This window comes from Amyelois transitella, chromosome 31 (genome assembly GCF_032362555.1).
Source record: "Amyelois transitella isolate CPQ chromosome 31, ilAmyTran1.1, whole genome shotgun sequence".
In the NCBI taxonomy this organism is placed as follows: Eukaryota; Metazoa; Arthropoda; class Insecta; order Lepidoptera; family Pyralidae; genus Amyelois; species Amyelois transitella.
Genome location: NC_083534.1, coordinates 110,443 through 136,957, shown reverse-complemented (window position 1 = coordinate 136,957; position 26,515 = coordinate 110,443). Strand labels below are relative to the sequence as shown.

The following is a 26,515-nucleotide window of genomic DNA, read 5'->3' as shown; positions in this document are numbered from 1 at the left end:
AATAGCGATAAAACAGTTCACAAACTAGTATCACTGGTTGCGTACAGATGTCACTACAAGCACTCAACGAAAAAGGAATAAATTTAGTTTTGTGAGTTATAAGTCATAAATTTATTATTTCCATTATTTTCCTCACTATTAATTAATCAGAATAAATATGAGCCGTCTGGAAAAACAAAGAAAATAAAATAAATTATGAGAACTGAAAACACTTAGCACAATTTTTTAAAGCAAGCAACTCTGTCATCTCTAATTGTCATATGTCAATTTACCGAAGATGCTGAGCTTGCAAGAGGACGAGTTTTGTGAAGATTTTTCGAATAGACGAAGGGTTTAACAAGTAAATCATGTTTTATGAATAAAATATATATCGTGTGCCAACTCCAGACAGTGGACACTAGGTTAAATGTTATGAATACAAGTGCAATTTCGGGTGGAGTTCTGTGCTGATGTATGAAACGAAGTCTCTTGGTGTTTTGGAACTTGTTGACGGTCACCCTCGCTGTGGCATGCTCCTCATTTGACACACAAACCAGTGTAATCTCCAAGGTAACAACAACAGCAAAAGTTTTATTGTTTTAGGTTATTTTGAATTTCCCCTCGAATTTTCTGGTCACTGGTCAATGAGCACACATCTCGCGACGACCGACTATAAATAGAGGCAAGGCTGGGCTCCAGCGATGTGTGACGCTGCAAGGTGCCTCAGTCAGGGTGTTCATTCTTTAGAAGTCAGCTGTGTGTGTCAATAATTTAGGTAGATACCCACAGAATAAATAATATTTAACTGAGTAGAGTTTTTACTAATTCATAGTTTATTTTGCAAATAATAATAACTAGTAATATAATAATAATGACCAGTGTTCATTGGGCTCTGAAGCATAATGGCTAAAAAACAACATGGAATATGCAATAACAAGATGAATGAAAGAAATCATAAAAACTTATAGAAAAGTTTTTGCCCATAAAAAAGTAATCCAACCAGGCTGTATATGGCAGTTATATTGTGTTTTCTAGCACTGTTTATTGTAAAAATTATTTACATAATTTTCTCAGCATGTTTTATACATAAAGTTTTTAAGCTGTCCTTTTTCAATCCAATTTAAAAGTGATTCTTTTCAATGCTTTAGTTGCTTCTGATGATACGCACAGGCAAATCCCACTACCAATCATTATAATTTGACTAAAATCATACAGACACATAGTCATGTTTACATCTAACAATCTTGAAATAACTGAAGGGCCACATTCAGCTGTTTGGCTTAAGATTGAATTGAGATTTAGTGACATGTTGCAAGCCCATCGCCCAAAAGCAAAAAATTTCCAAGTTTATAATTCTATCCCTTGGTCACCTTTTTCAACATCCATGGGATAGATATGGAGTGGTTCTAACCAAAAGTATCAGAAACCACACAGTACTAAAATCATGTTTAAAGATTATAAAATCAATTCCTAATAAATGAGATGCAGAAATCTATGACCTTATATTTGTTAGAAGACATTGAATTGTTACATACATACATACATATGATCACGTCTATATCCCTAGCGGGGTAGACAGAGCCACCAGTTTTGAAAAGACTGATAGGCCATGCTCAGCTGTTTGGCTTTGTGATAGAATTGAATTATTTGCCTTTAAAATTATAGATACATTGAATTAAACCTGTATATCAATTGAACACATGCCTGCAACAAGTGAGATTATAAAATCTTACAAAACATCCTATTAATGATAAAACATGTGCGCACAGATAACCAAATGTGCGGCAGTGTAAAATGGTGATAACGTCATACTGCTTGTAGGACAAACAATGAATTTCAAAGTGGCATGTAATACCACCAGAGATATATAATATTTTTTATAGATCTATAACTATTTATTAGTACTCATCTGGAGTCAACAGTCTTATGAAAAATTACTGCATTCAGCTGTATGGGTTAATGATGGTATTGAGATTCAAATAGTGACAGGTTTCTGAGCAGTTTACAGTTTAAAACAAATCATGAAGAAAATGCTGCTGTGCAGTGTGTTACCGCTTCTTTTGCACTGAGCTTTGGAAGCGGCAGTAAACTTAGGTTTACGTTAATTTATTTGACGTCACAAATATTGTGTTATATTCCAAAAAAAAACGAATAAATGAAAATTTGATTTTGTGATTTTGAATGTAGAATACTTTCCAGCATGTCGGGCATGGCTGCTAGCGGCGCGGCCTCCGCCAGCACGTCCGCGCTGGGCGGGCTCGGGGGCTCGCTCGAAGATAAGGTATCAAGCATTTATTTTGTTGTCAGTAGGTATACTAATTGATATGAGCGTCGCCGGGCGAGTCGGTAAGGTGCCCGGTTAAAATGCGTGATGCACAGAAAGGCGCAGGTTCGAATCCCACCTCGGCCATGTCCCAATGTGTATTAAATTTCATCAAACACCGTCTCAGTCGCGTGAATGAGGAACAAACACACACCCTTACAAACTTTCGAATTCATAACTCAACGACTTTTGTATGAGCACTTACAGGATTAGTAGTTTTTATTAATATTATATATATATTGTTAATTCTTAGACTTTTAAGCACTTGTCAGCCACTTTACTTGTTGTACTCGATTGCAAGTGTTGTGTTTAGTTTTGTTCAACTTTTATATCACCATTGTATTTCTATTTCTGAGGACCTATAATTGGCTTACATACATACACATACATATGGTCACGTCCATATCCCATGCAGGGCCAACAGTCTTGAAGACTAAATGGCCACGTTCAGCTATTTGGCTTAATGATAGAATTGAGATTCAAATAGTGACAGGTTGCTAGCCCATCGCCTAAAAGAAGAATCCCAAGTTTATAAGCCTATCCCTTAGTCGCCTTTTACGACATCCATGGGAAAGAGATGGAGTGGTCCTATTCTTTTTTGTATTGGTGCCGGGAACCACACGGCACGGTGCCGGGAACCACACGGCACTAAAATAATATGAGAGAAAAAATAAATGAAAAAGTATGTAAATGGATAGATTGTAATGTAAAGTGGACTGTATGTATTGGACTGGTAAAATAAAATTCCTTGAGTTAACGGACAAGACTCGTGTCGCTTTATTGCGGTGACCAACAGGAAGGAAGATCGGATGTACAATGTTGCCATATCGAACAAACAAATTAAAAAAAATAAAATATTTTAATGTTGGTGTTCCAACATATTGCCGGGGCAAAAGAAGGTTATATTATGTGAAACATTTTACAAACTTAATATACCGTGAGTACACTATAATAGGTACATAAGTAGAATGACATAATATATAATATTAAATATAAAGATATGTAGTTGCCATGCATTGTACATAAAGTGAAGTTAGAACTGCACTACAAGTTACAATTACAGATTGTTAATAGCAGTACAACACTTAACAGACATGAAAACATATGTAAGGCGTTTTAAAATTTACATTAAATGTTTAAAAACTATGCATGCCCTTTTTTTAATTTAAAATGTAACATTCTTACTTGTGTTTTATAGAAACACTAAATTTGTGCTTGTTCTATTAGAAAGAACTAGATAACAAAAAGTAACTTAATACTATTTATACGAAAATGTATGTAAGGCTGTTGCTGCGCCTATCCCTACGATAGTAAACACATATCTCGGGGTCGGTACACAACACCAATAGGCGCAGCTACTGCCGTTCTTCCGTATCTAGCGGTAGGACACATATTTTCACTACTGCTCTTCTATGTATATGGCCGTTTGAAGTTTTAACTTCAACTACACGGACCTTTCCATCATCGCCTGGATAGGTATTAATTACTCTGGCTAAGGGCCAGTACATTGGCGACAAATTTTCGTCCTTAAGTATAACAAGTGAACCTATCTTTACATTTGGTTGAGAGATCTGCCACTTAGGTCGACATTGTAATAAATTCAAATAGTGCTTACTCCACCTTTTCCAGAATTCTAATTTCATATCATTACATATTTTCCAAAATTGAGATTTAGTAATAACAGTAACATTTGCATCTGGGTATGTATTTAAAGCAGTACCTATCAAAAAATGTCCTGGAGTAATGCAGGAATAATCAGTTACATCATTAGATAGTGGCATTAAAGGTCTACTATTTAATATGGCCTCAATTTGACATAAAACTGTGTACAATTCTTCATAAGTTAAAATTGCCTTTTGTAACACTCTCTTTAACAAATTTTTACAACTTTTTACACCACTTTCGGCCAAACCGGCGAACGTCGGGGAATAACAAGGTAAATGGTGAAATTTTATCCCTTTTTGAGCTGTAAATTGAGAAACTAATTTTTGATGTTCTATGGAGTTATGTAATTTGTACAAAGCATCTAACTGCCTCTCCGCACACCTGAAGGTTGAAGCGTTGTCGCTGTATATGTCAGTAGGCAACCCTCTTCTGGCAATAAACCTGTTTAAACATGCAATGAAAGTCTCCGTCTTTAAACCTGAAGCAAGCTCTAAATGCATTGCTTTGGTTACAAAGCATACAAACACACAAACATAACCCTTTGTGATTATTGGCTTTCTAACTCTTGCTATTTTCAATGATATTGCTCCAGTGTAATCTAAACCGACTTTTTGAAAGGCGCGACATGCTTTCACCCTATCAGGAGGCAAAGAACCCATCAATTGCTTAGAAGCTTCCGCTTTTAATCTAAAACAAATGGTACACTTGAATAAAACTTTTTTAACTTCTCTTAAACCATGTACTATCCAAAATCTTTGTCTTAATGATGACAGAGTCAGCTTAGGGCCTGCGTGAAGGTTTCTCAAATGTTCACTATGAATTATTAAATTAGTGACGCGCGAGTCTCGCGGCAAAATGATTGGATGCTTCTGCGAATATGGCATATCAGCATTGTGCAACCGGCCTCCAACACGCAGCAAACCACTGTCATCAATAAAAGGAAAAAGAGATTTCAAATTGCCTTTGACAATTGCCTTACCACATATTAAAGCATGAATATCATCCTTAAGGAACTTTTGTTGTTCATACATCACAATAATTGACAAAGAGTTATTAAGTTCCTGACTAGTTACATAGTTGAGCTTATTTCTATTACCCTTGGACTTTGCATTTTGACAAAAACGTAGGACGTAAGCTAACACTCTTTGCATTTTATTGATATCTGAAAATTTGTCCAGAAAATCTAGACATAATGTTTTTGAAATAATATTGGTGGAAAAACAAACCATAGCGCTCAAGCATGTGGAAGAGTCCTTGACCTCAGGCAATTCTTGTGGCATTGTAAAATTTAAATTGGGTTTATACTCACTTGAATGTAAAAATGTTGGTCCCCTCCACCAGAGGGGGTGGTCAGCTAACTCGTGAGGTGGCACTCCTCTACTGAGACAATCCGCTGGATTCTCCTGCGAGCTAACATGCGACCAAGTGTGCGCATGTGTGAGTTGTATTATAGCCTTAACACGATTGGCTACATACGCTTTTAACGTGTTTATGTTAGTTTTAAGCCAAGCTAAAACGATTTGTGAATCTGAATAAAGAAACACATCATGGATTTTTATTTTTGTTGATAGTGTGTCATGGATTCTGCTAGCTAACTTAGCGAGCAGTAAAGCCGCGTTAAGCTCCAGTCTTGGAACAGATAAGCTTTGTGAAGCAGGATTTATGCGCGATTTTGAGCATAACAAGGAAACCTTAACATTGGCTGCCTCGTCAACACATCTTAAGTATACACAACAGCCATAGGCAGTAGTGCTGGAAGCATCGGCAAACCCAATAATTTGTGCAAAGCTGCTATTGTGCAACCTTATGTAACGCTCTATAATTAGTGGTTTCATTGAAATTAAGCTAGTGTAAAACTCATGCCATGCTTGAAGCAACTCCTTATCAGGTAACGAATCCCAGTCTATTTGAGCTTTCCACAGTTGTTGCATGATGACTTTAGCACCTACCACTATGGGCCCAGCAAATCCTAATGGATCAAAAAACTGGCTTATAAAACTAAGAATCTCTCGCTTACACTGAGGCATATTACCAATAGGTTTTGGACTTGACACTATAAATGCATCTGACTGAGTATTGTAACACATGCCCAAAGTTTTTAATAAATGATTATTTGTTTGTAAATCTACCTCATCAAAATGTTGTCTATCTTGTGGGATGTCTTGTAATAATTGTTCTGAATTAGACACCCACTTATGTAACTGAAAACTACCTAGACTCAATAGTTTACATAGCTGCTCTCGGGCTTCTATCAAGTTATCCGAGGAACAGTCTGAGAAAAGAATATCATCAACATATGTACAGTTATTTAATATAAATGCAGCCAATGGGAAGTCATCCTTGTATAGCTCAGCTAACCATTTCAAACACCTAGTTGCTAAGTAAGATGAACTTTTCAACCCATAGGTGACAGTGTTTAGTTGAATGCACTGAACACTATCATTGGGATTATATCTCCATAGAATATTTTGTAAAGACCTGTATTTTGGATGTAATAATATATTGCGAAACATGTTTTTTATGTCTGTTATGAAGAAATAATTATCTACTCTGAATAGTAACAAAACATCAACAAGTTCCTTTTGTACTACAGGCCCATTAAGCAATAAATCGTTTAAAGAAGTCTTATTGCTGGTTTTCATAGAACCATCCATAACAACACGACATTTTGTTGTTTTCTTTTGTAAGTTAAGAACTGGGTGGTGTGGCAGGAAGTACACTGGATCAGTTGTTAAATTGTATTGACTGATGTCAATGACTGTACCATGCCCTTGATTTATGTATTCATTAATGAAGTCTGAATACAATTTATAAAGACTAGGGTCTTTTGTAAGTCTAGCTTCTAAGTTATAAAATCTTTGTAAAGCTAAATGTAATGAGTCTCCTAAAGACTGATTAATAAAATCTAAAGGCTGTTTTAATGGCAGGACAACTTGCATTTTGTTATTTTGTGTGTCCAGTTGAATATTTTCTAAAAATATATTTTCACACAATTCATGTTCAGAATGTGTTTCTGTAAATGTTTCAGGAACCTTTTCACATTGCCAAAATTCAGTAAGAGTATGATTTAAGCTAGAAGTACATGTTTCACAAAATAAGGAGGTTACTGCTTGGTTGTGTTTCAAATAAATATTATCTGAGTTAATGCTACCTGCGACTACATGACCAAACTTTGTATTAAGTAACGGAGGTGAAGCTGTGATGTCCCCATGCCCCGCACAGTTGTACCGGCTAACTCGAGGCTCAGGCGGCAGCAACACAAAGTATGCAGCTCTTCTCAGCGCTGGCAGGCTGTACCTTCTTCACAGTGGCTACGTGGACAGCCTTCGGAGCCAACAGTACCTTATCTCGTTCCACATTCTCGAGTGCTAATGCTCGCTTCTTTTCAACGTCGTCCTCGGGGTCATCAGGATCCATCGCTAAAATGTCGAGGCGTAAGTCCTCCCACTTAGAAAATGAAGATCGCAGACGTTCTTCTCTGACGCACAAAGCGTGTTTGTCTAACTCAGAGGCGCTTGGATCACGCAGGGCGTTATGCAATTTGGTGATAACACCTTTAACGGCAGCGCGTTTGCGTCGAAGAGCGGCCAAATCATAGGACTCAGCAATTGCGAATTCCGATTCGCCCTTATCTTTAGACATTTTGTTAAGACGGCGTAAACACTTATTTGTACGTAATTTGCACTGATGTAACGCACTGATTATGTTTATTTTACAATATTACTCGCAACACGATAATTAACGAAACTCAGCTTTGCTGTGATGTAACAATTAAAATGGCGGGCGAAAGTTGTCGTCGTAGTCTCGACGACAGCGCATCGGACCAATGATGCGCGTAGACGCCGCTGCAACAGCGCCAAATAGCTTCTCGCGTCGAAAATCGGCAACTTTACCGCGCCAGCGCGCCAATGCATCAATCAATGGGCGCGAATCGTGTAGGTAGGCGCGAACATGTATCGTTGAAATTGAATTGAAAATAAAATTGACACGCACCATGAAATGAAATGAATGTAAATTGGCAATGGATGATGCCACTATAATTAAAAAAAACTAAAAAACTACGCTTTATTGCTAATCAAACTAAAAAATAGAAAATAAAATTTAAAGACAAAGGAATTATAAAACAGTAGTAGCAAGTCGAACAATCGGTTATAGTCAATTACCTCCGATTAAAATTATAACAAAATTAAATTTATAAACAAAACAATTGAAATCTGAGTAAAAAGCGTGGGGTGCCTGATGTAGTAAATATTAAAATCATTCTATTAGCATATATTTATGACAAGAGAGTTATGAAAATGAAGTAAAATGCACCCCACGCTTTTTACTCTGATTTAAATTGTTTTGTTTATAAATTTAATTTTGTTATAATTTTAATCGGAGGTAATTGACTATAACTGTTCAATTCGCGAACTACGATATTAGAGCTTCACAACAAATAAAAACGCACACACACTTTAAATAATATATATTGTAAAATAAAAGCGACCCTAAAATTATGTATCTCTTTGATGAACTATTGCGTAGTTAGTTTTTGATATTCAAATTTTTTCACTCAAGTTCCTTAATAAAAAACAAAACATGTAACTTTTTATAACTGGCCAGTAACATGTGAAAAAGAGGTTGATACTATTTAATGTATGGATTTAATAGGATGACAAATAGTGGGAAATGAAGCGATTCTTTACATAAATTTCAACATCCCGCCCACCAAGGACTTGTCCTTTAAAAAACAGTCTATAAGAACTTAGATTCACTTCAATTATCAAAAATTCTAGTACGTATTCTATGTCAAACCTTATTGATTAATTACATGTATGCGTAAGATTTGTGAAATTATTATAAAAGTATACAATAAAACCGCCCACCGTGACAAGGCTATTACATACCTATAATACAAATGCTATATTTATTATATAAAACCGCCCACCATAACATATGGTGGAACTAAAGAAAGAACCTAAAGTATATTTATGTATTCAATTTATAGAAACTACGATTAATTTTTTAACAAACATGAATCATTTAGGCAGAAAACAAAGTTTATTTATAGGACGTTTCAACAATTTGTCCTTGCATTTTATCGTAACAACACGAGTGATGTTATCTTTGCCTGGATGTGTTTCAATGATTCTACCAAGAATCCATTTAGTTGGAGGAAGATTATCCTCTCTAACAATTACAATATCACCAACATCAGGTTCTGATTTTTTAGTAGTCCATTTATACCTCTTATCTAAATTTAATAAATAGTCTTTTGACCATATATGCCAGAAATCATTCGCAATTTTTTGTACTAATTTCCATCTACTAGTTAAATTAACATTTTCAGTTTGATTCGCAAAATTATTGTCACATACATTAATGAGAGGTTCACCTACTAGAAAATGACCAGGCGTCAAGGGGAGAGGGTCGACTGAATGTTCACTTAACTGAGTAAGTGGTCGAGAATTGAGGCAAGATTCGATCTGCACTAAAACCGTACACATTTCCTCATAGGTCAGAGTACGATCCCCTATCACCTTCTTTAAATGTGTCTTAACTGAGCGCACACCTGCTTCCCAAAGACCACCAAAGTTAGGACTAAGAGGTGGAATGTAATGGAATTTTGTTCCTTCCATAGCTAATAATTCCGCAATCTCTTGAGCAATAATTGATTTAGTTGCGTTGAAAATTTCTCTGAGCTCTTTGTCAGCACCAACAAAGTTAGTGCCGTTGTCGCAATGCAAGTCGGTGCAACGACCACGACGACCAACAAACCTACGAAAAGCGGAAATAAAGCCCTTGGAAGTCAAATCAGATACCACTTCTATGTGAATAGCGCGAGTTACCATGCAAACAAATAGGCAAATGTAGCCTTTGTAGGATTTAGCTCCTCTACCAGGAGAAAATCGGAGATTTATGGGGCCCGCGTAGTCCACACCTGATGACATAAAAAGAATTTCGCCATTAGAGTTTATTGTTCGAAAGTACACCACTCCAGCGTAAGCCATTTGAGATGCGTCTGCGAAGGCATGCAGTTCAACTTCACAACCTTGATTAAAATTTAGCCATCTTGGAATAAATATGGCTTTCAGTTTTGAGAGTTCAGCTCTGTATGTGAGCCATTCGTGTAACAAATCTTCAGGAAGTTCATCATCCCAAGACAACCCAGACTTCCACAATTTTTGAATGAAAACCTTTGCAGTTAAAACAACTGGAGCAATCCAACCCATTGGGTCGTATATACGAGCAATGTCAGACAACACCTGGCGCTTTGTTGGTGATTTATTAACTTCATGTAACTCTACTGTATATTGAAATTCGTCTGAATTTCTGTTCCAACAAATGCCCAGGACTTTTACCATGTTGTCAGCCTTAATGTGAATTGATGGAGCTGTTTTCTGATTATCTTGACCGATGAACTGGAGCAATACCTTGTTGTTGCTACTCCACTTCTGTAATTGAAAACCGCCCGCTTCCATTAGCTTGTTCATTTCAGTATAAATTTGAATAGCTTCTTCTTCTGTTTCACAGCATGTCATTAAATCGTCGACATAGAAATCTCGTTTCGTGATTTCTGATGCTGTAGGGTAGTTGAGTTGTTCATCCTCTGCTAAACGTTGCAGTGATTTTACTGCTAGATGAGGTGCACATGCTGTTCCAAAGGTGAGTGTGAGCAACTCGAATTGACCCAGTGGTTCATCTGGGTTGAATCTCCATAATATCCTTTGAAAGCGTGTGTCGTCATCGTGTATACGTACCTGCCGGTACATTTTGACTATGTCTGCAACTATACATATTGGGAATCTTCGCCATCTCATCAAAATGTGCCTTAAATCTTGCTGTAGTTTGGGACCGATAAGGAGGTTGTCATTTAATGAAACGCCGTTCGCGCCTTTACATGATGCGTCGAAAACAACACGTAATTTTGTCGTCTCTCTGTCTTCCCTTACGACGGCGTGATGTGGAAAATACACTGCCTTTGGATGAATTGCTTCGTCCTTAATCTCCTTCATGTGACCCAGGTCCAGATATTCCTGCATTACCTTACCATATTCTTCTTTTAATTTCGGGTTCTTCTGTAGCTTCTTCTCCAAATGATAAAATCTTTTCTGTGCTATCTCCTTCAACCCTCCGTATTGACACTCTGGATCATCGCTGTTAAAAGGCAATCTAACCACAAACCTACCTTCCTTGTTTCTAGTAGTAGTTAAATCAAAAAACTCTTCACATTTTTCTTCCATCTTGCTGAATTTCTTTTGAATTGAGTTTGGCTCGTTTTCTAACTCCCAAAACTGTTTGAGTAAAAAGTCTTCTTTGACCTGAACATTTAAACTTACCATTTTTGTGACATCAGTTGGTGCTCCTTGCGGCACCTTACCTGAAATGATCCACCCAAAGATAGTGTTTTGTGCTAATAAGTGTCCCTCTGGGTGTTTGATGATGTCATTCAAAATGATGTCGCCGTATACTTCGGCTCCTAGTAAAACGTCGATTCTACCAGGTGAAATAAATCCTGGATCGGCCAGTGATAGGTTCTCGATTTCTGACCAATCAGGTGATGAGGGTTTGCTAGAAGGCAAACGCGAAATAAGAGATCTTAATACGTAAGCAGAAATTTGAATACATTTACTTGGGTCCCTACGAGACTCAATACGGAAAGAAACCATATGTCTTATATGCAGTCGACCATCTCCTACCCCTGACACACAGCCGCTAACAGGTATACGTTTAAGGCCTAACGTTTGAACAGTCTCTTCTGTTACAAAGGAGGCTTGAGAGCCTTGGTCAATCAAGGCACGCAGTAGACAATACTTTCCGTTGAATGAATATGCTTTTACAATGGCCGTTGCCAAAAGAACGTCAGCTGAACCGATGACCGCTTCTTCCTTCGCAAAATTGGCAACGACGTTCACGCCATGATTGGGTGATGAATGTTGAATATCTGCTTGATTTTGTCGCTGTGATTGTGTGTGCGCGTGATTGTTTTCCGAATTATTTGTAAGCTCTTGCTGTTTCTCCTTCTCTTGATGAAGCAAGGAGTGATGTCGTCTACCACATCTACGGCAACTTGTTGTGTAACGACATTTGTATACTGAGTGAGTGGGTGATAAGCAGTTATAACATAGCGATTTGGTCTGTACGAACTCTTGTCTCTCACGTGGTATTAGCTGTCCAAAGCTCTTGCATTGGTAGAGAAAATGATCTCCCGAACACATAGTACATTGATGTTTTGTAATGTTGTCTTGAACAGATGCAAATGATTTAACCTTCTCTGTACGTTTGTATTGAGGAGCCTTGGAAATTTCTTTACCACTGTCAATCATTTCCAGTGTCCGAAAACGAGATTCTAAGAATACTACCAGATCAGACCACGAAGGTAAGGCATCGGATGCAATTCCACTGGTATTGACTTCCCATTGACGGAGTGATTCATTGTCTAGCTTGGACACCACCAAGAAAATGAGGATGACATCCCACTGCTTTGTATCGATTCCTAAATTATTAATTGAGGTGATGCACGACGTTGTCGTATCCAACAAACGTCTAATTGCATGGGCTGATTCGCTAGTTATTTGTTTTTGACTGAATAAATTCTTGAGTATTATGTTTAAGTTGTACCTTTTGTTGTTGTATCGAGCTATCAATTTTTTCCAGGCAGCATCGTAATTTAAATCCGTGGTGGGCAAATTTCTTATAAGAACTTCAGCTTCGCCTGATAAAGTACTTTTAAGATAGTGCAGTTTTTCTACAGCGGACAAGCTACGGTTCTTGTGTATAAGTGAGGTAAAAAGATCAAAATATTGCTGCCAGTCTTCATATTTACCACAGAATTTTGGTAACTCGATTTTTGGTAATTTGACTTCGTTGGACCTGTGTTTTTCTACGACAGACTGAGATTCCATGGACCCTTGGGCTTCCTCGAAGACATCTCCCGTTCCACGAAGAGCCTCTTTCAAACAACCCTTGTAGTGAGTGTAAGTTTCTTCAAAAATATCGTATATCCCTTTAACAAAATACTCTTGAGTTTTGATTTCTTCTGTAGTTGCTGAACCGTAAATATTGAAATGCTCTTGATTAAATTCTTTCCATAAAGCATCAACATTTTCTAGTCTAGTTTCTATATATCCTCGTGTTATTCTGTCCTTCGGACTCTTTTTGTAATTACTTTCAGCTTTTAATAACTTGGCAAGTCTTTCTTTTTGGATAACGATTGATTTATTCACACTCATGATGATAGGCAAGTTTGTTTAGTGAAAAGTCAATGGAATACCTATTGAAACTAATCAAAATATATGGAATATTTAATTAAATTCTTTATAAATGTCTCTCTTAAAACGTTTGTGTATGTATTTCCCGTCTAGTCACTCGGTATAACTCGAATTATTCAAAGTTAATGAAATCACTTAAATTTTTTAAAAGTTCATATAACTTCGTGAAATTAGCAAGTTCAATAATTCGTTAATTTTATAAGTTCATTTACTCACAGTTTCATGGTCCAAATTAGCTCGATTTATAGCACTCACCACTACCACTTCATAGAATGTTTCATAAGTCTTTTTGAATGTTATTCCCGGGTTTCGGCACCAATTTTGTTCAATTCGCGAACTACGATATTAGAGCTTCACAACAAATAAAAACGCACACACACTTTAAATAATATATATTGTAAAATAAAAGCGACCCTAAAATTATGTATCTCTTTGATGAACTATTGCGTAGTTAGTTTTTGATATTCAAATTTTTTCACTCAAGTTCCTTAATAAAAAACAAAACATGTAACTTTTTATAACTGGCCAGTAACATGTGAAAAAGAGGTTGATACTATTTAATGTATGGATTTAATAGGATGACAAATAGTGGGAAATGAAGCGATTCTTTACATAAATTTCAACAATAACCGATTGTTCGACTTGCTACTACTGTTTTATAATTCCTTTGTCTTTAAATTTTATTTTCTATTTTTTAGTTTGATTAGCAATAAAGCGTAGTTTTTTAGTTTTTTTTAAACTATTATTTATTTTCTATTTTTTAGTTTGATTAGCAATAAAACGCCTAGTTTTTTAGTTTTTTTATACAATTATTTTTTGGTAGAAGTGTTAACTTCCTACTACTTCTACTACGCTGTATAACTATCTTACTAGAAATGACTTTCGCAACCATGCGCCCATCACCGGAGGTTTTCACAACTAACTTTCTTAAAGTTATATGTGGCCTGATTGGATTAAATCTCATAATATTCTCATCATCATGATTCTTTTTTAGGCGATGGGCTAGCAACCTGTCACTATTTGAATCTCAATTCTATCTTAAAGCCCAATAGCTGAAGGTGGCCTATCAGTCTTTACAAGACTGTTGGCTCTGTCTACCCCGCAAGGGATATAGACGTGATTTTATGTATGCATGTATGTATGATGATTGTTAAACCCAGTTGAAAAGAATTTTATAGTGATAAATCACTGTTAATAATATTTTTGACTATCCAGCAAACATAACAATTTTCGATTGTGGCCTTGCCAGGAATCAAACCACAAGATTAAGAGGCAGATTGATACAGGAACAAAAATATTTCAAACATACCTCCACTGCCTTTACAACCAGGAACGCAACAATGTTTATCTGAAGACATCGTGGCACTTTTGTAGTAAAATCTGTCTTTCACAAAAACAAACACAAACTTGGGACTCCTATCTCAAATAATCAGGTACTTTTTACAGGAGTCCTATCTCAAAATATCTGCACAACACAGTGAACACAGTCAGAGTCCAATCTCAGATGATAAAATCACACGAATATCCGGAAGAACAAAGCTCGACTCAACGGAAGATTCCAAACTCCAAATAACGACAAGTTATCAGCACAAAACAAAGTGCAAATAGGTAAATACACAGGCACCGGTAAAAAAACAGAAAGAAAGTTTACAGGTGTTAGAATCGAATTCAAAACTTACTGCAAAACTTATTTTACATAAATAAACAAACTGTCACTCATTTTACAAGCGAGTATTACAGTGTTGCTATTATAAATATGCAAAAGTTACATAATGTTAATTCAAGAATCGCATTAATATGTTAAATACGTATTAAATATCGCAAAGTTCTGTAGGTAGTAACTTTATTCTTGTATTGTTGTAAATTTAGTTGTTCAATTTTCATTTATTACTTTTGTTTTATTACTTATATATTTTTTATTGTTTTAAAATATTCTACTAATTCTACTATTGTTTCTAATGGTAATTCTAAATGGAGCGATGCGATGAAATAAAAAAGCCTCAGGTTAATAGTAACATTATATGGAAATATATTACATCTCTTTTTGGACTCCTTATACGTCAGAACTTCTTGGTTTCTTGTATGGAGATTACTGGCACTGGTGCTATCTCTGTCTCTCTTACTCTCATACGAAGGATCTAAAAATGAATTTATTAATCCTGGCAGTTTTAATAAGGATAATGAGAAACTCTTATCAAAATATTGCATTGTCATCGGTCCTTGATACGTGTGCAAAGTTTCAAGTTGATCAGACGTTTAGAAATCAGTGAAAATTAAGCTCAAAGATTCCGTTACATACATACATACATACATACATACAACCCAAGCTAATAAAAGCGTAGTAAAAAAAACTGTCACTCATGTCTTAAACGAGTATTACAGTGTTGCTATTATAAATAGGCAAAAGATACCCAATGTTAATTCAAGAATTGCATTAATATGTTAAATACGTATTAAATATCGCAAAGTTCTGTAGGTAGTAACTTTATTCTTGTATTGTTGTAAATTTAGTTGTTCAATTTTCATTTATTACTTTTGTTTTATTACTTATATATTTTTTATTGTTTTAAAATATTCTACTAATTCTACTATTGTTTCTAATGGTAATTCTAAATGGAGCGATGCGATGAAATAAAAAAGCCTCAGGTTAATAGTAACATTATATGGAAATATATTACATCTCTTTTTGGACTCCTTATACGTCAGAACTTCTTGGTTTCTTGTATGGAGATTACTGGCACTGGTACTATCTCTGTCTCTCTTACTCTCATACGAAGGATCTAAAAATGAATTTATTAATCCTGGCAGTTTTAATAAGGATAATGAGAAACTCTTATCAAAATATTGCATTGTCATCGGTCCTTGATACGTGTGCAAAGTTTCAAGTTGATCAGACGTTTAGAAATCAGTGAAAATTAAGCTCAAAGATTCCGTTACATACATACATACATACATACATACATACATACATACAACCCAAGCTAATAAAAGCGTAGTAATAATGAATGCAACATGTAGGTACTCCCGTCTATCCGGTGCACTGTGATGGCGTCTTCCCGCGTAGCGTCTTCTAACCAAAAGGAACAATGCGGAATTATGTACTGCACATCACTCACACTAAACTTCTGGAAATTTACTGGCCTTGAAGGACCATGAAAAAGTATGTAAATGGATAGATTGTAATGTAAAGTGGACTGTATGTATTGGACTGGTAAAATAAAATTCCTTGAGTTAACGGACAAGACTCGTGTCGCTTTATTGCGGTGACCAACAGGAAGGAAGATCGGATGTACAATGTTGCCATATCGAACAAACAAATTAAAAAAAATAAAATATTTTAATGTTGGTGTTCCAACAATAAAATAATATAAGAAGGATGGTAACTACATAGTTATGTACATTGTGGTATCGCCAGGACTGCGACCTCCTGTGCCCGGTGTGCTTCGACCTGATCGAGGAGGCGTACGTGACGCGCTGCGGCCACTCGTTCTGCTACGGCTGCATCGCCAAGTCCGTGGAGCTGCACCGCCGCTGCCCCAAGTGCGGCGCCGCGCTCGCCTCCAGGGATCACATCTTCCCCAATTTCCTGCTGAACGAGCTGGTGGCTAAGCGGAGACTGGCGAGGGCGAGGCCCAACACGCCCGGCTCCAGTGAGTACAATGGACTTTTATAATTTTAACACATACCTAATAATAATATTCTAAGGAATAAGGAATTAAGTGCTCAGGAAGTGAAGAAACAAATTGTTATGTAGTGTCATCATAATAAAAGTCCTCTGTTACCAGGGTCACTGAGTTCACATTGCTGTCTGAGATTACATTTACATGGAGATACTCCTCAGTTCTTGTAAATCCAGAAGTTTGCAAGTATGACAGCTATCAAGCCTTTGACGCAAAGAATACTGAATGGGTATAGTTCAAACAATAACCGCAGATTTTACATACATACACATAATCACGTCAATATCCCTTGCGGGGTAAACTCAGCCAACAATCTCGGTATACCAACGACCACGTTCAGCTGTTTGGCTTAATGATAGAATAAAGTAGATTAAAGTAGTGACAGGTTGTTAGCCCATCGCCTTAAAGAATCCCAAGTTTATAAGCCTATCCCTTTGTCCCCTTTTTCGACCTTCCTAGAAAAGGGATGGAGTCGTCGTATTCTCTTTTCTATTGGTGCCATTTCTTCTTCTTTCATGAACGGCGCAGATTTTACAATAACAGAATAACACAAAGGCTGCTCAGATTCTCGCGTATGGAGCCGCGGGTAGTACTAATGAACAAGTGTAGTTTTGACTTTATGGTTATTGTTCCGTAGGTGCGAGCCAGACCATCGCCGACGCGGAGCGTCTCCGAGTTCTGGTGGCGGCGGAGTCCCGCCACCTCGGCATGCCCGACGTGGAGCGCATGCTGGACGTCCTGCAGCGGCGGAAACGGTTGCTGGAGGCCGAGTCGGCCGCGGCCCACCATCGGCTGCTGTACGAGTTCCTCAAGCAGCTGCACAAACATAGGTCACACCAGCTTGAGCAGCTGGCGAGGGAAGCTCAACTCGTGAGGAAGGACATGGATCATGTTTGTGAGGTAAGTTACTAATGACAGTTAAAATTAAATTATGGTGGGCCCAGGTAAAAACCTTGAGGGACTCCAAAAAGTGATAAAGGTCTTAAAGTAGCTCCTTGCGGGACTCTTATGACCGCATGCTCGATGTTCTACGAAGGCGGAAACGATGGCTAGAAGCTGAATCTCTGCGGCATTCCTGTACGAGTTCCTGATGCAACTGCACTGGCAAAGGTCACATCAGCTAGAACAGTTGGCTAAGGAAGCTTAACTAGTTAGAGGGATGTAGGTCAAGTTTGTGCGGTATGTATATAGGTTTATTAGACACAAACATTACGCCTTTTTCCGATGGGGTAGACAGAGACTACAGCTATCCACTTGCCACGATCTCTGCATAATTCTTTCGCTTCATCCACATTCATAACTCTCTTCTCTACTCTTGACCTGATCTTTTGCCAGCACGTCCCCCAGAAATTTGATCAAGATACATTCGTCTAGGTTTTCCCACTCCCACCTTTTCATCCACACTCTCCTTGTATATTTGCTTAGTCAACCTGCTTTCATTAATCCTCTCCCCACTATCAAAACCATCTTAACATACCCTTTTCTATTCCTGTAACTTTCTATAATTATATCAAAATGACTCCGAATAGATCCTTGGGGGACTCCAATTATTTTAATGAATGTAATGAAGCTCCCTCAGTAGTACGTAGCACTCTGTCGATAATGTTTAACAGGTAAAGATTTCCCGGTTAATTTTGAATAGAATAGAATAGATTTATTTTCAAAATTGGATACAAGGTATCACTTATTGACGTCACAAAACTTAAATCTAATTATAACTACTACCTAATAGAAACACCTTCTCAATTCCCCCGGTTTCCGGCCAGGTTCTCCGCGATCTGAGCGCGGGGGCCGCCTCGCTGGGCCGGCTGCCCACGGCCGAAGACGAGGAGGCGCTCCACGGCGAGCTGCACGCGCTGGCGGGCGGCGGCAGGGATAAAGGTCAGTGATTGGTTGCCGGTCGCCAATAATAATAAAAAATATGTGGCGAAATCTCTGCGCCACAAGTCACAAAAATAAAAAATAGAATCGCGGTTCCCCAGGCATAACACCTAGCCTGGCGAAAGATCTTCCCTTTGTGGCGGTCGAGCCCGAATCATCGCTCCCGTTGCAAAATATTCGGGACAAATTAAACTGATTGAGTCAGCCTCGAAGTGAGTTCGAGACTTGTGTTATGAGATGCTAACTCAACGATAATATATTTTATAATAAATACTTATATAAAGACCCAGTTCAATCAGAGAAAGTTATATTCTCATCATGCCCTGGCCGGGATTCGAACCCGGGACCTCCGGTGTGACAGACAAGCGTACTACCGCTGCGCCACAGAGGCCATCGTGATGCACTTTTTGTGTTCCAGTAAATAATATTGTAGCGCGTACAGCACGTGGTACACACTCAGCGAGGTCACCCTACTTCTCACAATTTACCTTAGTATATAAGCTGTCGATAAATCTGAAATAGATCATTCAATAATTCCCATATCGTTAATCTGTCTTTGTGGTATAATGTTCCATCGCCATACACTTGTTTTCAGTTTTTTTCGAGACTGTTGGCTCGGTCTTGCTCTATTTCGAGGAAAATGACGTGATTGTTTGTATCCGTGTGGTTCCCGGCACTTTAGAATAGGACCACTCCATATCTTTTCCTTGGATTTCGTAAATAGCGACTAAGGGAAAAGCTAATAAACTGAAATTCTTCTTGTAGGCGACGGTCTAGCAACCTATCACTATTTGAAACTCAACTCCATCTCAGGCCAAACTTTCAGTCTTTTCAAGACTGTTTGGCTCTGTCTTTCTTGCAAGGGATATAGACATGATTAATAGACATACATACATACATACATAAAATCACGCCTCTTTCCCGGAGGGGAAGGTAGAGACTACTCTTTCCACTTGCCTCGATCTCTGCATACTTCATTCGCTTCATCCACACTCAGGGACATAGACATGATTATATGTATCTTGATTGATTGCTCCACCTCTCCGATGCGCTCACGATGCAGCGTCCCCCGCAGAGAGCCCGGCGGAGGAGGAGAGCTTCGCGCGCCACGCGGGCGGCGGCGACGCGCTGGCGGCGCGCTGGCGGCGCCTCACCGCGCACTTCGACGACTTCGTGCAGGTATACACGCACACATTATATATTAGCGATGATTTTACCTGTCTTTTCGAACTTGCACCTTCCATTTTAGAATATTAGATATTGATAAAAAAAAATCCTATGTTATAACGCGTCGTAAGTTAGAATACCAAATTGCATTCGAATCGGTCTGTAAAGCGGAACATAGACAGACAGACTTTCGCATTTATAATATTTATAAGGGATATGAGGGACAGCAGTAGTTTGCAGAGAAACTAGTGATAGTGAAATAGTGTAGAATAATCGTAATACCCTTGACTATTGTTGCCAGTTAAATATTTAAATTTAAACTTCAAAATAGCGAGGTTAGCTTTGATTCTGGTCGAGCTTTACAAGAAACTAACAACGAGACCAAATGAATACCCAAAAACAGTGAAGGGCTGAAATGAGAGCCCTGTGGTACGCCACTATTATATAAATACCGATTCGCCGCAGTGTTACTTCGCCCACCGCGCGGACGAGCTGTACTTCCCCGGGTCGGTGAGCCCCGCGGCGGCGGAGAGTCCCCCCGCGGCCCCCGCGCCCCCCGCCGCGCCCCCCGCGGCCCCCGCCACCCCCGCGCCCGCCGCCAGCGACGACCACGTGCCGCAGGCGCCCAGCCTGCTGCCGCCGCAGGCGCAGGGCGACCAGACCGCGCCCGACACGCATATTGGTGACTCTCTATGTCTTTTCATTGTTCATATTTGTTTGTGTTACTGAGGAGATGTGTAACAGTCTAGTGCGTGTTGCAGGCCCGTCCAGCATGTGCGCGGAGCCGGGCCCGGAGCCCGGCGCCCGCAGCAGCGTGGGGGGCGCGCGCGGGCTGGACGCCTTCCGCGAGGACCTGGCCGCCTTCACGCGGTACCGCGCGCTGCGGCCGCTCGCCACGCTGTCGTACTGCAGCGACGCCATCAACTACTCCACCATCGTGTCCACCATCGAGTTCGACAAGGACGAGGAGTTCTTCGCGATCGCGGGCGTCACCAAGCGGATCAAGGTGTTCGAGTTCGAGGCCGTGGTGCGCGACGCGGTGGACGTGCACTACCCGTGCGCCGAGATGCAGTGCTCGCACAAGGTGTCGTGCGTGTCCTGGAACGCCTACCACAAGAACGTGCTGGCGTCCTCGGACTACGAGGGCACGGTGGCCGTGTGGGACGCGGGCACGGGGCAGCAGACGCGCGCGCTGCAGGAGCACGACAAGCGCTGCTGGAGCGTGCACTTCAACCGCGCGGACGTCCGCGTGCTGGCCTCGGGCTCCGACGACGCGCGCGTCAAGCTGTGGGCGCTGAACGCCGAGCGCTCCGTGGCCACGCTGGAGGCCAAGTTCAACGTGTGCTGCGTGCGCTTCAACCCGCGCTCGTCGTGCCACCTGGCCTTCGGCTCGGCCGACCACTGCGTGCACTACTACGACCTGCGCGCCACGCGCGCGCCGCTGGCCGTGTTCCGCGACCACAGGAAGGCGGTGTCCTACGTCAAGTTCCTCGACTCCAAGACGCTGGTGTCGGCGTCCACCGACTCGCAGCTCAAGCTCTGGAGCGTCGATTCGCCCAGGTGCGTCAGGTCGTTCACGGGCCACGCCAACGAGAAGAACTTCGTGGGGCTCGCCACGGACGGCAAGTACGTCGCGTGCGGCTCGGAGAACAACGCGCTGTACGTGTACTACGCGGGCCTCTCGCGGCCGCTGCTGGCGTACCGGTTCGACGCGGTGCGCGGGTTCCTGGAGCGGGAGCGGCGCGACGAGGAGCCCTCGGAGTTCGTGTCGGCGGTGTGCTGGCGGCGCGCGGCCGACGCGCGCGTGCTGCTGGCCGCCAACAGCCAGGGCACCATCAAGGTGCTGGAGCTGGTGTAGCCGGGACTTGTTCACTGAAACCATTCCAGTTTGACAAAACTGTTTCATACAAGTCATTGTGGACGTGTTATTTGTACAATCACTTACTGCCATGCCGCTTATGTCCAGTCGCTGGCGAGAAACTTGACCGATTACTATGAAGCAAATTCATGAGGTCAAGTTACTCTGCAGAACTGCAGGCGACTCGTGGCTCGACCGTGAATATAATTCGATCATGATTGAATATATATATATGACTTGTTGATTAAACTATTTTAAGTTTAATGAATATAATATGAGTGTAGATAAGTAACAGTGTTTTATAAAGGGTACTTCCCAAAATTTTAAAAGCATATTATCTTTTAATAAACACTAATAGTACCTATGTGAGAAATAATATTGTTTATAAGAATTATTTTGTGTACATACGCACGTAGTTCAGCAATTTTATTTACTTTTTGAATAACGGTTTATGATTTTATCCTAGAATTCAAGAAGAGCAATAAATCGTTATATCTACAGCAATGAAGTACTGCAAAAAATCTAATTGAAATTTTGAGCGGTTTATAAATTAGGCACCTAGTCAGTTATAACTAACACATGTATGTAGAGAGATACACGTTGAACCCAAAAAGTTAGGTGGACGCCGGGCTCTCCCCAGGGGACTCTACATGGAACACTATGATCAAAATGAGTAAAAGAAAAAATAAAATTACTAGATATTAATTTACAATGTGTAATACACTACCCGATTCTAAAAATGCATATACCAAGCTGAGTGACATGTAAAAATAATGAGAAAATAAAGTTAAAGAAACATTATTTCCCCAAAGTTTAGCAGATGTAAAGAATGTGGCAATACTCGTCTAACGACTCAGTCTAAAAACCGCCTCTTTGTAAGTGTTGCCATATTTGCTTAAGTTCTAAGCAAAACTTAATAGGTATAATTTTTATACAGTCTCTGGCGAGAACCCGATAACTAGGACTTACACAAGCTGACCTTCTATTGTAAATCTTTAGTAACTTTCGTTAGAAAATAATTTTAAATGTACATTAAAATTTTAATGGTAGTATAAGAACCTTTTAGAATCCACGTGGTGCCCCGAGCCAGCTGTGACGTAGTGCGTGCTCGGCGGGCTGGAACGGGTCAGTTTTGCAGAATGACATTTTTCTTAATGCACTTTGTCATTTCATATTTTTCGGTTTACCTCTAAAGATCGTCGCTTAGCATGACCTTAAGATATGTTTATTTATATCTTAAGATATGGATCAGTGGGGTAAAAACCGGGTACAGTTTTCGTTATTGAATTGCACGTACTGAGTGATTGCGCTAGTTTGACTTGTGGAATTTATTATTGTTAACATTTCCTCGTCTTTGTCCCTTACGGTGTAAACTGAGCCGACAGTCTTGAGAAGACTGAGAAGTCATGTTCCGATGGATGTAAACATTTTGTTTTCAATAATGATAAGTCTATAATCTTTACCCTAACTCTCTCATCTCTGCGTGCTGTTGCACCCTCCACAGAAGTGTTTCGGGGCCTAATTATTGACCTGACATCATTTCAAAACAAAAATGACCTTATGCGCAAGCGCTCACATGTAGGTGTGCTGTATTTAGGACAAATCTTCATTCACAAGCGATCGAATATGACGAACTGCGCCACAACCTCCCAGCTGACACTGCCCCGCTGTGATGTCGCCTGTCCTCTGTGTGTCAACTAGTGATATTAGAGTATTTGTCGGTATAACTAACTTCTGTCTCTTGTACAACGTTTATAGAATATGAGGTACTGTTTCAAGGTCATTTTTATTTTACTTGTCACCATAGACATACATATAGCTAGACGCGGCGGCATCTTTACGCTACGAGCCAATAAATATTGCAATCTTATTGTGATCGTGGTAAGCAGAGAGATGTGATCTCTGCCGACCCCTTCGGGGAAGAGGTGTCCAGTCAACGACAGAAAAACCTGTCCTATTTATGATTTCGGTGTATAGGAACCTCTATCTGTCTTATTATGAACAGAACCTGTGAGACTTTTGGGCCACAAAAATGTTTCTTATTGCGATACACTTAATAATCGTAACCTCTTTTTTTTTAAACATTGGTTGACGTCGAATAAAGGACTTAAAGCTATGTTTGGTGACGCTTCCAAAGCATCACTGCAAGAGAATCGTTAACAAACCGTACTGCAGCATTTTCAACAACGTCAACTTCACAATAATCCAAACTTAGAATAAGGAATGTGGACGAGAGAATACATTAAAATTATGAATACCTCCTATGATACCACGATGTATCGTATCTCACCCGCGGTCTAGCTATGGGTATGTCTGTGTATAAAACCATTGTAAATACGCAGGGTAGTTTAGATCGTGGCAGTCCGCTACTATTTGTGTATATAAGAGTTTAAGTCGTTTATTCATTCGGCAACGATTGAGGTTATTGCAAGACAAATAAATACCCCAATTCGATTTGATTCGATTTAATTACTTAAATCGAATTGGGTTCGAATCCCAGCCAGGGCATGATGAGAAACGAACGTGGGGGATTTCAAGCAAATGTTGATAGGAATATGCCATATCTTCTCTCTCCGGCTCTAAAGTTGAATTAAACTGAATGAATGAATGAAAGAAATTAAAAATTATTGGGTTGCCGAATGAATCAACGCGGTCTTAGAGTCTGTGGCCTTCCTCCTTGTGCCAAGTCAGCTCGGTGTGGCGACTCGCCGACTTCCTGCAGGCCGGGGAACACTAACAGTGTTTGAAAAATTTCCATAAATATGTCACAGTAATAAAATACTAATTGTTAAAAAATTACTAGTTATAGAAAAGGTTGGTCGAATTAAATACTTAGGTATCCCTGAAATATTTTCAGTGATTATACACATATGAAATATTTTCAGTGATTATACACATAGTAGTCAACATATACGTTATAAAAATGCGTATATTAGAACAGTCTAGTCGCGTCGCTACACCGAGAGTAGTTGTAAGCAAACCGTCGCTCTTGTGATATGTGTGTTGTTGTCTAGAACAGTCGGGCGAGGCCGCTGTGAATGAATTCTATTTAATCTATCGTTGATTAAAATATTAAACTTACTGTATATTTTAATCAACGATAGATACTTTTAACGGCATGTTTGTGCGAGCTGAGTAGGTTTCCGTATGTTTTTAATGTGCAATAAAGACTTAACAAATAAAAAAAGCAAAGGTAAAAAAAAGTATGGAAATTGGATAACCAGCTGATCTGTCTTACGTCTGTTTCGTCTTCAAACATTCTGTAAAAATTCCCTAAACTTTATAACAAAATTTTCCTTAAGTATAAATATTAGAGGGTCCCCCTACCTTTGGCAAATCAGTTGTACACATCAACCTGAAAATAATGAAGGGACCCTAGCGAGTGATGCGTTGTAGTCTGCCTGCACTCCGAGCAAGACTCGTTACTATCCTACTACTATTATAAAGGCGAAAGTTTGTATGGATGTATGGATGTTTGTTACTCTTTCACGCAAAAACTACTGAACCGATTACCATGAAATTTGGTATGTAGGTAGCTGAAGACCCAGAATAACACATAGGCTACTTTTTATCCCAGAGTTCCCGCGGGATTGATAGGGTTTCCATGCGGACGAAGTCGCGGGCGGCCTCTAGTATTATATAATGTCCGATGTACGTACCTTCGCCGCAATAACAGCTCGTTCACAGTGGTCCTCTGCTACTATCTTTTTGTTATTGCTAGATAATCGAATAGCCTTCTTCAAATATGTTGTAACATGTAACTATGTAAGTGTTAAATCCCTGAGAGAATTGTAAAGTGACATAGCATATGTTAGCGGCGAGGACCGCAGTAAAGACTTATCAAATCCTAACATGGGTTTTATTACTTTTACCCTGTATTCAAATAATACCCAAAAAAGCACCAATAAAATAAGAATAGGCTTGTACACTTGGGATCCTTCTTGTAGGCGATGGCGAGGCTAGCAACCTGTCACTATTATTAAGCCAAACAGCTGAACGTGGCCTATCAGTCTTTAAGGACTGATGGTCCTGTCTACCCAAGGGATATAGACGTGATAATATGTATGTCTGAAACAGCGAATGTTTTTTGCGCGGTAATAACTGCTTCCGCGTGCTGTACTACCGGGGGCAGGGACAAGCTTTTATAAAAAAGTACACTCAAAAATAATGCAATATCTAAATATAACCTCTTTATAACTTACATGTAAAATAGGTACCTAATGCTTATCTGAGAACAATCCAAAGAATTCCATTCCCAGTGGGAACGGCCGGGAATCAATTATTCAAGCTCGGAGCATACAGCCAGTTTATTCAGCTTCTGGCTAACACACACATATATATATATATATATACCTATCTTATCACGAAAGTTACCAAGGCATAGTTTTCATCCCTCTAATGTTAACGCAAGATTGATAGTGAATGAGGTATGATATGTCTTGTCCACTTGTGAATAACGCAGGAGGATTATTGATAGATATGCCGTGTGGTTCCCGGCACCAATAAAAAAAAGAATAGGACCACTCCATCTCTTTCCCATGGATGTCGTAAAAGGTGGCTAAGGGATAGGTTTCCAATCTTGGGATTTCTTTTTTTAGGCGATGGGCTAGCAACCTGTCACTATTTGAATCTCAATTCTATCATTATGTCAAACAGCTGAACACGGCCTATTAGTCTTTAAAGACTGTTGGCTCTGTCTACCCCGCAA

The 26,515-nt window shown here is 39.4% G+C and overlaps 2 protein-coding genes across 3 annotated transcripts; one reads left to right on the top strand and one right to left on the bottom strand.

Annotated features, from left to right (window-relative positions):
- Positions 1 to 267: 267 nt before the first annotated feature.
- Positions 268 to 25,658, top strand: LOC106129214 (E3 ubiquitin-protein ligase COP1). 2 transcript variants are annotated; one of them, XM_060953174.1, is made up of 8 exons: positions 268 to 549; positions 2,179 to 2,260; positions 16,637 to 16,871; positions 17,539 to 17,801; positions 18,668 to 18,782; positions 19,858 to 19,961; positions 20,415 to 20,631; positions 20,711 to 25,658. In XM_060953174.1, the coding sequence occupies exons 2-8, from the start codon at positions 2,180 to 2,182 to the stop codon at positions 21,805 to 21,807; spliced, it is 2,112 nt and encodes a 703-aa protein (XP_060809157.1). In that variant the 5' UTR covers positions 268 to 549; position 2,179; the 3' UTR covers positions 21,808 to 25,658. The 2 variants fall into 2 exon arrangements, with proteins under 2 accessions (XP_060809157.1, XP_060809156.1); XM_060953173.1 differs by having other exon boundaries at positions 19,846 to 19,961.
- LOC132901777 (uncharacterized) lies at positions 3,056 to 7,827 on the bottom strand. Its single transcript, XM_060953185.1, has 2 exons — positions 5,277 to 7,827; positions 3,056 to 4,891 (listed from the first exon to the last, which is right to left on the bottom strand). Exons 1-2 carry the CDS (start codon positions 6,904 to 6,906, stop codon positions 4,791 to 4,793), a joined length of 1,731 nt encoding a protein of 576 aa, XP_060809168.1. The 5' UTR covers positions 6,907 to 7,827; the 3' UTR covers positions 3,056 to 4,790.
- Positions 25,659 to 26,515: the final 857 nt, after the last annotated feature.